Below are 13,564 nucleotides of genomic sequence, written 5' to 3' on the forward strand. Positions count from 1 at the left end.
TGAGAGCCAGGCTCCACATCCAGGTCCATCAGCGCCAAAGCCCTGGCTCTCTGCACTCAGTGAGGGTCCTTGAAGGGATAAAACACATCTCCTGATCACACCAATGCAGGAGTTTGCAAGGCAAGTCTTAGTGACATGGCTGATAACTGCTCTGACTCTGGGAGTGGACAGGGAGACACATGTGTCCTGGGTTATGGTAGGTTACACAGTTTTCCTGGGGAATCACTGGGAGAGTAATGACTAACATCAGCCCTACCCTGACCCATCCTGAACCCGCTGAAGGAAGTGGACCTAGAGTGGCGGAGCACCTCATCAGCCCTAGGACAGCGGCCTGCCGGACGCTGCAAGCAGACTCAATGTGTGAACTGCCACTCCCTCGCCTGCATACACCACCTCCACCTCCACCTCCACAACTAGCCTGCAAATCGGATGCCTCTACAGCTAGAGTGTTAGGGCATTCACATGCTTCCCACTGTGTGGCAATCTGGGTCCAGTGACCTAGCCTGAGTGAGTTTCATGTTCCTTGACTTTGACTAGCCCAGAGTTATGAAAAACACTGAAAATGAAAGCATCTAATCAGCTGTGGAAGAGGAGGAAAAATACGTCAATTATTATTGCTAAGGGCTTACATACACACACACAGAAACATGCATGCACATGCGTGCGCACATCAAGGGCCAGCAAGATAGCTCACGTGCTTTCCATGTGGATGGCCCAGGTTCAAAGCTGGCTCCCAGTGTACTGGAAGAGGCTTCAGAGTTACGGTCCCTTTCCCTCTCTCCCTGACTCTGTGTGTCTGTCTGAAAAAGACTTTACCAGGATAAACAGAACTCATGCCTGAGATCCCCCCCCCATCTCTATGAGGTTTTTTAAAAAATATATTTATTCCCTTTTGTTGCCCTTGTTTTTTATTATTGTAGTTACTATCGTTGTTGTTAATGATTAGTCGTCGTTGTTGGACAGGACAGAGAGAAATGGAGAGAGGAGGGGAAGACGGGGGTGGGGGAGAGACGCACCTACAGACCTGCTTCACTGCTTATGAAGTGACTCCCCTGCAGGTGGGGAGCCAGAGGCTTGAACCAGGATCTTTAGGCCGATCCTAACACTTTGCACCGCCTGCGCTTAACCCGCTATGCTACCTCGCAACTCCCTATGAGCAGGTTTCTAACTGTAGAAGGCTCATCTTCTGTTCCCCAATTTTCTATCACCGTGACACTTTTAAATCACAGGCTCAGTTTAGGAAAATTTTGCCCCAGGTGTGCAGACACTCTAATTTTCCACACACAGCACTGTAACAGACAAAAATCCTATTTCCAAAGGCTTTATTTCATATGTTGTTTGATGCTATCTTTGCTAGGCTTTGCATCTGAAGTGTGTCACTGTGCAAACTAGCTCATTAAGTATCCAGGAGGAATGGGAGAGTGTTACATGCTTTCTGAATATAGACCCGGGGCTCTAGTTCAGAGCTGAGAGAAAAGGAAGGCGCACCTGCAGCAGTGAGAGCCCATGCTCCCTCAGACATAGATGGGTGCTTAGAGGTTGATGCTGCTTCCCATACCAACATGTGGTCCAAAATGGAATCCCTCGCCTCTTTCATATCTTGAAGAAAACAGAGAGAAGATAATCACAAATTAACTGACTTTAAACCAAAGTCAAAGAAACAAGAAAAACTTACGTACGAAGAATTCAACACAAAAAAGAACATACACAGTGTACTGCACCAAGGCAAAGGACTTTGAGGAAAGGGGGTTTAGGTCCTGGTGCATGACGGTGGAGGAGGAGGACCTAAGTGGGGGGTTAGAGGGTTTTGCAGAAAACTGATTTTACATATGTAAATCATTATCCCCCCAATTAAAAAATAAACGGGGAAGAAAAAGAATATTTGCAACCTTTTATATGCTGATACATTTCATTTCAACAAAAAAGCTGGGGCACAAACTTGGTTATTTAGGTCAAAAATATTTATTACAAGCACATTACCTTTCTTAGTTAAAAAGAAAACATAGAACTAAAAATATTCTGAGAGTGAAAAATGCATAAAACCAATTCCCAAGTCCTTACCAAGTAAGACACAGCTATTAAAGGGAAAGTATCTTGAATTAAAAGCTGGGGAAGACTATACACAATTTAGATAGGGAAGAAAAAAGCTAACCAAACTACAGTCAGAATAATCATTTACATTTTATAGTCTTTAGTTAAGCACATAGAACTGCACTATTTAATGTATTTCTCCATGAACTTTTTGTGAAATTCAGACCGCAGAGTATCGTTTACAAATCTTTTGTCTTTCTTCTGATCATCTACACCTTTTGCACAGTTCTTAAAAACGACATCATCATCCCACCTAAAAGAAAAATAAAGAGAATGTTAAATTTTTTAAGAGGAATTAGCTCAGTGTAGAGTTTAGCTAAAAGATGTCTTTCTTATACAAAAAGACATCTGAGAAACACCTCATCCGAAGTAGCAGTGATATGCAAAAGAAAGCAATTTTTCACTGGCTATAATCCTGATTTAACATAGCAAGAAGAGAAATTCCTGTTTAGAACAGAGAATCTTTGTCTACCTCCAGCACAAAAAACCTTTGAGTTACAAAGCAGAAATACAATAATCCTAATTGCATAAAGGTTTAACGTTTTTAGGTCTGAAAACAGAGGCAGTACTGCCATCCTGATCAGCTCAAGCAGATCAAGGGGACAACAATTCACCATAATTTAGACTATGTGGTATAAGCATTTTCCAGATGCTTTTATAAGCTATCACTGTAGCATTGGGATGCATTGGATCGACCTTCCCGTGGTGCATCCCGTGAGTACCCATTCATTGGGGAAACTGACGATCCTTCCTAGCCGACTGAATCGACATGGATCCCAGTCACTTTCAAAGCCAGCAACAAGCAGCAACCTGACGCTGTTGACTGGCTACGGAAGAAGGGCAAACGCTAGAAGAAGAACTGTAGCATTTAAAATTTTAGAGTAAAATTATTGGGGTGTGAGAGATGGGTGACATCTACATTTGAGAATCAAAACAGTAGCCCAAGAGTTGGTGACAGAAGTCTGGCTGAATTTCATCTTTTAATTTTTATTTTATTTAATTTTTTTTTTTTTTGCCTCCAGGTTTATCGCTGGGGCTCAGTGCCTGCACTACAAACCCACTGCTCCAGGAGGCTATTTTTTCCCTTTTGTCCCCCTTGTTGTTTATCATTGTTGTTATTATTACTATTGTCATTACTTTCATTGTTGTTGGATAGGACAGAGAAAAATCAAGAGAGGAGGGAAACACAAAGAGGAGAAGAGAAGGATAGATAGCTGCAGACATGCTTCACTGCTTGTGAAGCCACCCTCCTGCAGGTGGGGGCCGGGAGCTAAAACCAGGATCCTTACTCCGGCCCTTGTGCTTTGTGCAATGTGTGCTTAACCCACTGCGCTACCACCCAGCCCCTAATTTTTATTTTTTAAAAAGGCTTATCAATGAGAGGGAGTGTGAGCTATCACCCTGGCACATGCCCAGGAATTGAACTGTGGATTGCATGCTTGAGAGCCCAGCACCTTATCCATGGTACCACCTGCTGGACTACTAGTTGAATTTCATAATGGATAAGCACAAAGAATCCAAGGGGGGGCTCTAAAAAACATATTTTGTAGGAAACATTAAGAGTGGGATTTTAGTGGTCCAGGAGGTGGCACAGTGATAAGGCTTTGGACTCTCAAGCATGAGGTTCTGAGTTCGATCCCCGGCAGCACATGTGCCAGAGTGATGTCTGGTTCTTTCTTTCTCTTCCTATCTTCCTCATTAATAAATATAAAAAGAGTGGGATTTCAAAATAATATTTAGCATATTAGCCACAAGAATCTAACAAAAACAAATCCTGTGGCCTGGGAGGTACAGCAGCAGTGAAATAATGGAATTAAAACCATGAGGTACCAAGTTCAATCCCTGGCACTACATATGTCAGAGTGATACTCTGGTTCTCTCTCACACACACATAAATTAAATCTCAAGAAACACACAGACACACACATTTAAACATAAACCTACAAGTATATGTGTGTGTATTTCAAAGAAACTAAACATGGGGGGAGCTCAGATGCAAAGGCCCAGAACCTTGCATGTGTGAGACCCTAGTTTGATCCCTAGCACAAGAGAGCAACAAAGACACAATGAGAAGAACTTTGTGGCTGGTGGAGTGACGCTTTCTGTCCTCTCCCACATGGACAAAAAAATAATAAAAAAATAAAATAAAGATGGGCCTGCGGAAGGGGTTCAGTGGTAGAGCACACATGACTGACTGTCTGAGGCTGAGGCACTGAGACACTGCCGCTGATGTTTTTGTGAGCCACATTAGCCATGAGCGCAACTACATGCTCAGTTCCCTGTACCACTCCAGAGAGGAAGTGAATTCACATGACGGGCAGTCTGAAGGACCCTTCACACATAGATCAAGAAAGCAAACTCTGCAGGATCATGGCATCAGGTGTATCGCTCCTTTCTCAGTGCTCACAGCAGTGTCAGCTACATGTTGTTACTGTAAGCATCTATAAAAAGAACATTTCTTTCATTCTCTCATTGTTCTAAAACTCGAGAAGCATATCAATGCAAAAGTGGGATTTTAGGAGCTTTCTACATATATTACCAACCTATTCCTATAAAATACCTACCTCCTTTTAACTTTGAAGTTAGCCTGAGGCTGGGATGGGCCGGTGAGATTAAGGAGAGGATTTCCACTTAGAATGTTCTCCATACGGATTCTTTCTTCTTCCGCTTTTTGTTCTTGTTCCTGTCAACAATAAGACCCGTATTTACTCACATTAACCCAACCCGAGCAGCCTGGAAAGTGACACAGCAGGTAAAGAGTGTTGGATTCTCAAACATGAGACCCTGACTTTGAACCCTAGCATTACAGATGCTAGAGTAATGGTCAGCCACCCTGTCCTCTCTGATCTCTCTCTCTCTCCCATAAATTAAAAAACCTTAATGGGCTGGGTTGAGCACATACATCTCAGTGTACCTGGACCTGGGTTCAAGCCCTCGGTCCCAACCTGCAAGGGGGAAGCTTCATGAGCAGTGAAGCAGTGCTACAGGTGCCTCTCTTTCCCTCTCTCCCACTGACTTCTCCATTTCTCTCTGTCTCTACCCAAAATAAATAAAATGCTTTCTTTTTTTAAAAATATTCATTTAGGGAGTCAGGCGGTAGTGCAGCAGGCTAAGCGCATGTGGCACAAAGTGCAAGGACCGGCGTAAGGATCCTGGTTCGAGCCCCCGGCTCCCTACCTGCAGGGGAGTCGCTTCACAGGCAGTGAAGCAGATCTGCAGGTATCTTTCTCTCCCCACTCTGTCTTCCCCTCCTCTCTCCATTTCTCTCTGTCCTATCCAACAACAACAACATCAATAATAACTACAACAATAAAAGCAACAAGGGCAACAAAAGGGAATAAATAAATATAAAAAAATTCATTTATTCCCTTTCGTTGCCCTTGTTGTTTTAAATAAGATCTTTTAAAAAAACAATCACACCAGGGGCTAGGTGGAAGCACAGCAGGTTAAGCACACATGGTGCAAAGCACAAGGACCAGCCTAAGGATCCTGGTTCAACCACTGGTTCCCCACCTGCAAGGGGGTCGCTTCACAAGTGGTGAATCAGGTCTGCAGGTGTCTATCTTTCTCTCCCCCTCTCTGTCTTCCCTTCCTCTCTCTATTTCTCTCTGTCCTATCCAACAACAACAGCAATAGCAACAGTAACAAGGGCAACAAAATGGGAAAAATAGCCTTCAGGAGCAGTAGATTCGTAATGCAGGCACCGAGCCCCAGTGATAACCCTAGAGGCAAAAGAAAAAAAAAAATCAGGGCCAGGCAGTGGTGCACCTGGTTAAGCACACACATTAGTGCGCAATGACCCAGGTTCAAGCCCCTGGTCCCCACCTGTGTGGGAAAAGCTTCATAAGTGGCGAAGCTGCAGGTATCTCTCTGTCTCTTTCTCTCTATCTCCCTCTCCCCTCTCAATTTCTGTCTCTAGCCAATAAATAAATAAATATTTTTTAAAAAAATCACACCACCATAAGCCAGAGGTAAGCAGTGCTTTGGTAAGCTTCTCCCTTTCTCCTCCTACCCCCTTAAAAATGAAACAATTTGGGGTTGGGTGGTGGTGCACCTGGTTGAGCTCACACACTACAATGCACAAGAACCCGGTTCAAACCCCCAGTCCGCACCTGCATAGGGAAAGCTTCACAAGTGGTAAAGCAAAGCTGCAGGTATCTATCTCTCACCCTCTCTATCTCCCCATTCCCTCTCAATTTCTGGATGTCTCTATCCAATAAATACATAAAAATAAGAAGAAGAACAATTGTTTAAATATGAAACTATATATATTTACTAAGAAAAGCTGGGGGGAACAAGAACCCAAAGTCAATCTTCTCTCACATAGTTCTTACCTTCAAACAATGTAGGCCTTCATGAGGATTAAAAAGCATCAAATGCTAAATACTAATTTATGAACTCATACTGTCCTCACCTGCTCTTGACACATCAGTTTGCTTTTCTTTCTTTCTTTTAAAAATACTTATTTATTAATGGGGGGGGAGGATGCACAGCACTACTCTGGTATATGCATTGCCAGGGAGTGAACACAGGACCCCATGCTTGAAGGTCTAACACCTTATCCACTGCTGCACCTCATCAGTGTCATCAGACTGTCAAAGTTTATTTATTTATTTTTAATATTTTATTTATTTTCCCTTTTTGTTGCCCTTGTTTTTATCATTGTTGAGATTATTGTTGTTGTTACTGATGTCGTCATTGTTGGATAGGACAGAGAGACATGGAGAGAGGAGGGGAAGAGAGAGGGGGGAGAGAAAGAAAGACACCTGCAGACCTGCTTCACCGCCTGTGAAGTGATTCCCCTGCAGGTGGGGAGCTGGGGGCTAGAACCGGGGTCCTTATGCTGGTCCTCGAGTTATGTGCCATGTGCGCTTAATCTGCTGCACTACAGCCTGACCCCCCCACCCCCGCCACTGTCAAAATTTAAAGGTACATGTACATTTTGGTGCATGAAAGGCAGACATGTACTTAACATTTTATTTTTACCTTCCTTGCCTGCTCTTCAGCTCTTTCCTTTTTAATTTTTTCCAGTTCTGCAAGAAGAGCTGCAGTATCATCATCATCACTCTCCTCTTCAAAGTCCTCATCTTCATCTTCCTCCTAAAAGAGAATGACGGTCCATGAGATTGAAGAAAATGTACATTCTTCTCCTCCACCCTCCAATACTACACTTACTACATTTGGGGGGCAGGAATAACTTTCCTAAGTAGAAAAAGTAACTACCCCTAGGCCATGCTTCAAACTAACAACCAACCAAAATATAAAACTCCACAAAGGAGCTTATGGAAACTTAAGAGGTTGTAAGAACAAATAGTATCTCAAATTACTTTTCAGATGTACGTGATCAAGGAAAAAAAAGGAAAAAAAGAAATTTACATGTGGAAATATTTCTAAAATCAGAAAAGGGTAGTTTACACTGATACACTACATACATATGTGTATACAGTCAACCCAAGAGTCAAAATAATTTTATATAGCTCAAATTGACTTTGAATAAGTAATCAAAACTACAAAAAAGGGTCCTAAATCCTTGGGAAAAAATAATTTCAAGTAAATAATCACTACACCCTTTCTTAAAATTGGGTTCATTATTCCTTAACTATTTAAATCAACCCATCAACACTAGGATTAATGTGTACTTGATCAGATGCTAGCCATGAAAGATCACTCAGATTTGAATGTATGCAGGAAACTGCCCACTATCTATAAACTCCACGAAATGTTAAGACAGCTGTACTAATCCTAGAAACCTTCCACTCAGACTGCTTCCCTCTGAGGCGTAGTGGGAGTCACTTTACTGCATGGGTGGAGGGAGCAGCCCTGCTATGGAAGGACTTTGGCTCTTGAGGGTGCTGACAGGCAGCCCTTTTGAGGAAAGCCCTCTGTAGGCTCATTTCATGGTACCCAATCTCCAGGGGCTAACAGGAACCCATTCTCTAAGGAAGCAAACCCTTTAATACATTGTTTCCTTATCTGGTTTTCCAAACATCATCAGACTTGTTCAAGTTTGATTAATCACCAAGTAATAATGTGTCTCATTGTATCAAAATAAGCTATAAAGTTTAACACTAAAAATCAAGATTACTTTTTTTTAAAAAAAAATTATTTATTCATGAGAAAGACAGGAGGAGAGAGAAAGAACCTGACATCACTCCGGTACATGTGCTGCTGGGGATTGAACTCAGGACTTCTTGCTTGAGATCCCAATGCTTTATCTACTGCACCACCTTCCGAACCACTCAAGATTACTTTTGAATAAGAATAACAGAAGATCAATACATGCAAATGTTTTAAAGTCAAAAGAATAAAAGAGCATTCAGAAAATATGGTAAATAAATGACTTGCTGGCTAGGACAGGTAGAAAGAAAACATACAGGGAGCCGGGCAGTAGCACAGTGGGTTAAGCGCAGGCAGCACAAAGCTCAAGGACCGGCATAAGGATCCCAGTTCGAGCCCCCAGCTCCCCACCTGCAGGGGGGTCACTTCACAAGCGGTGAAGCAGGTCTGCAGGTATCTGTCTTTCTCTCCCCCTGTTTTCCCCTCCTCTCTCCATTTCTCTCTGTCCTATCCAACAACGACGACATTAATAACAAGGGCAACAAAAAGGAATAAATAAATAAGTAAATATTAAAAAAAAAAAAAACATACATCTGTCAGGGGATCATCTGCATCGAGGTTGGCAGCAGGGATCTGGTCTAACCGTGGCTTCTTTGAGACTGAAGAAGAAGTTGTATGCTCTGGAGAAAAACAGGTATAATTTAGCTTACTAAAACAAACATTGCCCTTCTAATATTTTAGGGGCTTGTGGGCACAAACAACTTTAATTACAAGGATTCACTTTTGCAACACTATAGAGAATCATTATAGTCCTGTGGTCTGCTGGCAGCAGGAATACCAAACACAGAGCATGGCAAATAACCACTTTGTAAATGTTTGTTGAATGATTACTATAGAAACTAAATTATCTCAGGAAATTTAGGCAACAGCTTACCTAAACTGGGATTATAAAGCAAAACAAAAAAAGTAAAACTGAAGTTTCTTGATGTGTCCCAATAATCCGTGACAAAATGGAAAAATCTCAGAGGCCTCACAAAGTCTGGCTACTAAAAACAACCACAAACTCTGTTCTGAATGGAAACAATGCTGCTAACTATCCCTCAGGTGATCCTATTTCTAATACAAAAGCATATAAAGATGGAACTGGATTTAACCTACCTCCTCTACTCTGATCTACTCTAATCATTAAGGAAGAATTACAGGGGATGAGTGGTGGCTCATCTGGTTGAGTGCACATGTTACAGCGCACAAGGACCTGGGTTTGAGGCCCTGGTTCCTACCTGCAGGGGGAAAGCTTCATAAGTGGTGAAGCAGTGTTGCAGATGTCTCTCTGTCTCTCTCCCTCTCACCCCCTTCCCTCTTGATTTCTGGCTGTCTCTACCAAATAAACAAATAAAGATAACAAATAAAAAAAAAAAAATAAAGGATTACAGAGTGCTAAGATTTAAATTAATATATAGTAATTTGTTCCTATTACAACACGAAGGGAACAACTACTATCAACATAAATACATGAGATGAAATGTTTGAAATAACGTTAGAACCTCGGGTTGGACGGTCTCTATTTTTCTCTCTTGCAGCAACTCTTTCTCTCTCTTCCAACTCTCTCCTGAAGTCACGGTTCCGAATCTCTTCAGGGGCATCCTGAGTGGCCTGTCTAAAACAGAAGCAATTCAGGGCAAAACTGTTACTAAGAACTGGATGGTTGTAACAATGAAAGCAATTCACAAAAAGTTGCTTTGTTATCCAACCCAGCAAGCATAAAAACAATCATCCTAATCTGAGGTTAGTGCTGGCATCTTTGCCATGTTTTCAAATTTGAAGACACCCAACTGACATGACATTTTCAACAATATGACTACAGATTGATCCAAATGTCTTTCTTATTTCTTGTTAGTATGCCAAGGCTGCTTACAGTAACAATCTCATATTAATGCTGAGACTGCAAGGTCCTTCTGAGGCAATGCATTAGTCTTGGTTCCATCTACATGTAGATACCCCTCGTTGATGGTACTTCATAACAAAACATTTTAAAGACTACGATTAATGTGACGTGCTATATCCAGTGCATTTAATATCAGAGCATAATTTCAGTGTTAAGTACTATTGCATTCTACTTCTGTGAAAACAGTTTAAGTGACTCAGTAGGTGGCACAGCGAAGTGTTAGAAATACAACCACAAGTCTCAAGTTAGATTACCAGCATTGCATGTGGCTGAGTGATGCTCTGGGTCCTCTCCTCTCATAAATAAAAAGTTAAAAGAGAGAGAACGAGAACAGTACAGACATACGTTATGCTTGATTTTTATTAGAAACAGAAAGAAACTGGGGTGGGGGACGATATACCTGCATCACTAGTTCACTGCTCATGAAGCTTCTCCCTACAGGTAGGGTCAGAGGCTTGCACTTGGTACCTCTACCAAGTATACCACCATCTGGCCCCTTTATTTATTTCACCAGAGTGCTGCTCAGCTCTGGCTTATCGAAGTATCAGTGACTGTACCTAGGGGTCCAGAACTTCCAGGCATGATTTGTTTTGCATTATGCTGTCTCCTAGCCCTCTATATCGTATCAGGCCACATGATAGATTTGGGCTTGCCTTGTGGACAATAAAAAAATGAAGGTCTTCATTACCTATACTTTATCTTCGTATGAGATGGTAGGTCTCTACTTGAATACTGTTTGGAGAGTTGGCTCAAGTCCCCTTCTCCTTTTCCTCTCCCACCTCTCGCAGGCTCAAAAGTGGGTCTTGCTGCTGTAGTCATCTTCTATGCTCTGAAGAAAACCAGTATGTCATTTGCAATACCACTGTGTAAAGCATTAGTTAATACTCATCCTGCAAAATAATAATTTCCCAAGATAATTCTGAATTTTACTTCAATATTCTGAAACAAAAGTTCTCAGGAAAGTAATGGGGTTCTGGGTGTACAAAGAACACAGGCTTTAAAAACAACAGCACAGGATAGGGAGAGCGAGGCAGGGCATCACTGGCACACAGGATGTTGGAGGTGGAACCTGATCACAGCCCAGGGCCCTCACTGAGAACCCCCCCAGCTTCAAACCGGCTTTCCGGACAGCTCTTCTCCCCCACCTCACTCCCCAGTAGTTTTAATTTAATGAAAAAGATACACCAGAGCCCTGCTGAGCTCTGGCTGACGGTGGTGCTGAGGACTGAACCTGGGGCCTCAGAGCTTAGGCAGGAGAGTTTCTTTTTTTAAATATTTTTATTTATTTATTTATTATTAGATAGCTACAGAGAGAAACTGAGAGCGGAGGGGAGAAAGTGAGAGAGACAGAGACACCCACAGCCCTGCTTCACCACTCATGAAGCTCTCCCCTGCGGGTGGGATCAGGGGCTTGAACCTGGGTCCTTATGCACTGTAGTGTGTGCGCGTAACCAGGTGCGCCACCGCCTGGCCCCTTGCGGGAGATTTTTACAGAACCCCTGTGCTGTCTCCCCAGCCTCCTCCTCCTCCTTCTCCTCCTCATTATAACTGTCATTATTATTATTGTTTCCCCCCAGGGTTCTGCAGAGTTCTGGCTGATGATGATGCTGGGGACTGAACCTGGGGCCTCGGAGCCTCAGGCAAGGGGGCCATTTTGCAGAAGAGTTGTGCTGCTCTAGTCCTTCCGACGGCGCTTAAACCAAGGCTCGGGAGTCGGCCGGTGGCGCAGCGGGTGAAGCGCAGGTGGCGCAAAGCGCAGGGACCGGCATAAGGATCCCGGTTCGAACCCCGGCTCCCCCCCTGCAGGGGAGTCGCTTCACAGGCGGTGAAGCAGGTCTGCAGGTGTCTGTCTGTCTCTCCCCCTCTCTGTCTTCCCCTCCTCTCTCCATTTCTCTCTGTCCTATCCAACAACAAAAGGACAACAAAAGGGAATAAATAAATGTTTTTAAATTTTTTTTTTAAAAGCACCAAGGCTTGGTGCCTGGGGCAGCTGAGGCGGGTGTCCGGGACTAAAGGGGGATCAGGGCACCTCAGAGGGTTCAGGGAGGCTCAGGGAGCCCCTCAGGAGGAGTCAGGTAAGGGAGGGGTCAGGGGTCGGGGACGGGGGTCGGGGCGTCAGGAGTCGGGGACGGGGGTCGGGGCGTCAGGAGTCGGGGGTCGGGGCCTCAGGAGTCGGGGACGGGGGTCGGGGCCTCAGGAGTCGGGGACGGGGGTCGGGGCCTCAGGAGTCGGGGACGGGGGTCGAGGCCTCAGGAGTCGGGGACGGGGGTCGGGGCCTCAGGAGTCGGGGACGGGGGTCGGGGCCTCAGGAGTCGGGGGTCGGGGCGTCAGGAGTCGGGGACGGGGGTCGGGGCCTCAGGAGTCGGGGGTCGGGGCCTCAGGAGTCGGGGGTCGGGGCCTCAGGAGTCGGGGGTCGGGGCCTCAGGAGTCGGGGGTCGGGGCCTCAGGAGTCGGGGACGGGGGTCGGGGCCTCAGGAGTCGGGGGTCGGGGCCTCAGGAGTCGGGGGTCGGGGCCTCAGGAGTCGGGGGTCGGGGCCTCAGGAGTCGGGGACGGGGGTCGGGGCCTCAGGAGTCGGGGGTCGGGGCCTCAGGAGTCGGGGGTCGGGGCCTCAGGAGTCGGGGGTCGGGGCCTCAGGAGTCGGGGACGGGGGTCGGGGCCTCAGGAGTCGGGGGTCGGGGCCCCAGGAGTCGGGGGTCGAGGCCTCAGGAGTCGGGGACGGGGGTCGAGGCCTCAGGAGTCGGGGTCGAGGCCTCAGGAGTCGGGGACGGGGGTCGGGGCCTCAGGAGTCGGGGACGGGGGTCGAGGCCTCAGGAGTCGGGGACGGGGGTCGGGGCGTCAGGAGTCGGGGACGGGGGTCGGGGCCTCAGGAGTCGGGGACGGGGGTCGGGGCGTCAGGAGGAGTCGGGGACGGGGGTCAGGAGTCGGGGGTCAGGGCGTCAGGAGTCGGGGACGGGGGCCCCTGCTGCTGCGCCCCCTGGTCCGCGGGCATGAGGAGCCTCAGACCCGGGGCCGGGGGCGCCCTCAGCGCAGACAGCGGGGATCGCCCGCACCCCGGCTCTCGGCAGCCACAGCCGCCCCGCCCGCTGTCCCCTCAGCACCGCCGGCCTCCGCCCCGCCCCGCCCCCTGGACAGGGAGGAGCCCCTCACCGCTCCCCGCGGCCGCGGTCCCTCGGAGCCTCGTCGGGGAGCGGAGTGACGCTAAGCCGACCCCGGCCCCCAGAATCCTCCGCGCCCCACGCCCGACCCGGAAGCACACCACGAGCGCCCCCGCCACGGCCAATCGGCGGAGGCCAGGGCGGAAGTAGCCGTGACGTCGGCCGGGGGCGGGGCGGCGGCGGCCCAGGGGGCGGGTGTTTGAAATGGGCGCCGTGGAGTCGGCCCCGGGCGTCCCGCTCTGCCCTGCCGAGGCCGCTCGGTAGAGGCCGCCCCGCCCCGCCCGGCTGCGCTGACTGCGGGCCCGGCTGGCGGAG

At 46.7% G+C, this 13,564-nt stretch overlaps 1 protein-coding gene across 2 annotated transcripts; it reads right to left on the reverse strand.

Moving 5' to 3' along the window:
- Positions 1-1,305: 1,305 nt before the first annotated feature.
- On the reverse strand, positions 1,306-13,363 carry CWC15 (CWC15 spliceosome associated protein homolog). 2 transcript variants are annotated; one of them, XM_016187125.2, is made up of 8 exons: positions 13,242-13,363; positions 10,782-10,922; positions 9,693-9,805; positions 8,740-8,828; positions 7,078-7,191; positions 4,656-4,774; positions 2,180-2,344; positions 1,306-1,599 (listed from the first exon to the last, which is right to left on the reverse strand). In XM_016187125.2, the coding sequence occupies exons 2-7, from the start codon at positions 10,910-10,912 to the stop codon at positions 2,215-2,217; spliced, it is 696 nt and encodes a 231-aa protein (XP_016042611.1). In that variant the 5' UTR covers positions 10,913-10,922; positions 13,242-13,363; the 3' UTR covers positions 1,306-1,599; positions 2,180-2,214. The 2 variants fall into 2 exon arrangements, with proteins under 2 accessions (XP_016042611.1, XP_007520768.1); XM_007520706.3 differs by lacking the exon at positions 1,306-1,599 and having other exon boundaries at positions 1,944-2,344.
- Between the last annotated feature and the right edge of the window lie 201 nt (positions 13,364-13,564).

This window comes from Erinaceus europaeus, chromosome 20, assembly GCF_950295315.1.
Source record: "Erinaceus europaeus chromosome 20, mEriEur2.1, whole genome shotgun sequence".
NCBI lineage: Eukaryota > Metazoa > Chordata > Mammalia > Eulipotyphla > Erinaceidae > Erinaceus > Erinaceus europaeus.

Coding starts and splice junctions, on each gene's coding strand:
- CWC15 (XM_016187125.2), bottom strand. CDS start 10,912: ATGACTACAGCAGCAAGACCCACTTTTGAGCCTGCGAGAGGTGGGAGA. Junction 8,829..9,692: donor TAGAGACCGTCCAACCCGAG/GTTCTAACGTTA, acceptor GTTTTTCTCCAG/AGCATACAACTTCTTCTTCA. Junction 2,345..4,655: donor AACTTCAAAGTTAAAAGGAG/GTAGGTATTTTA, acceptor TTTTTCTTTTAG/GTGGGATGATGATGTCGTTT.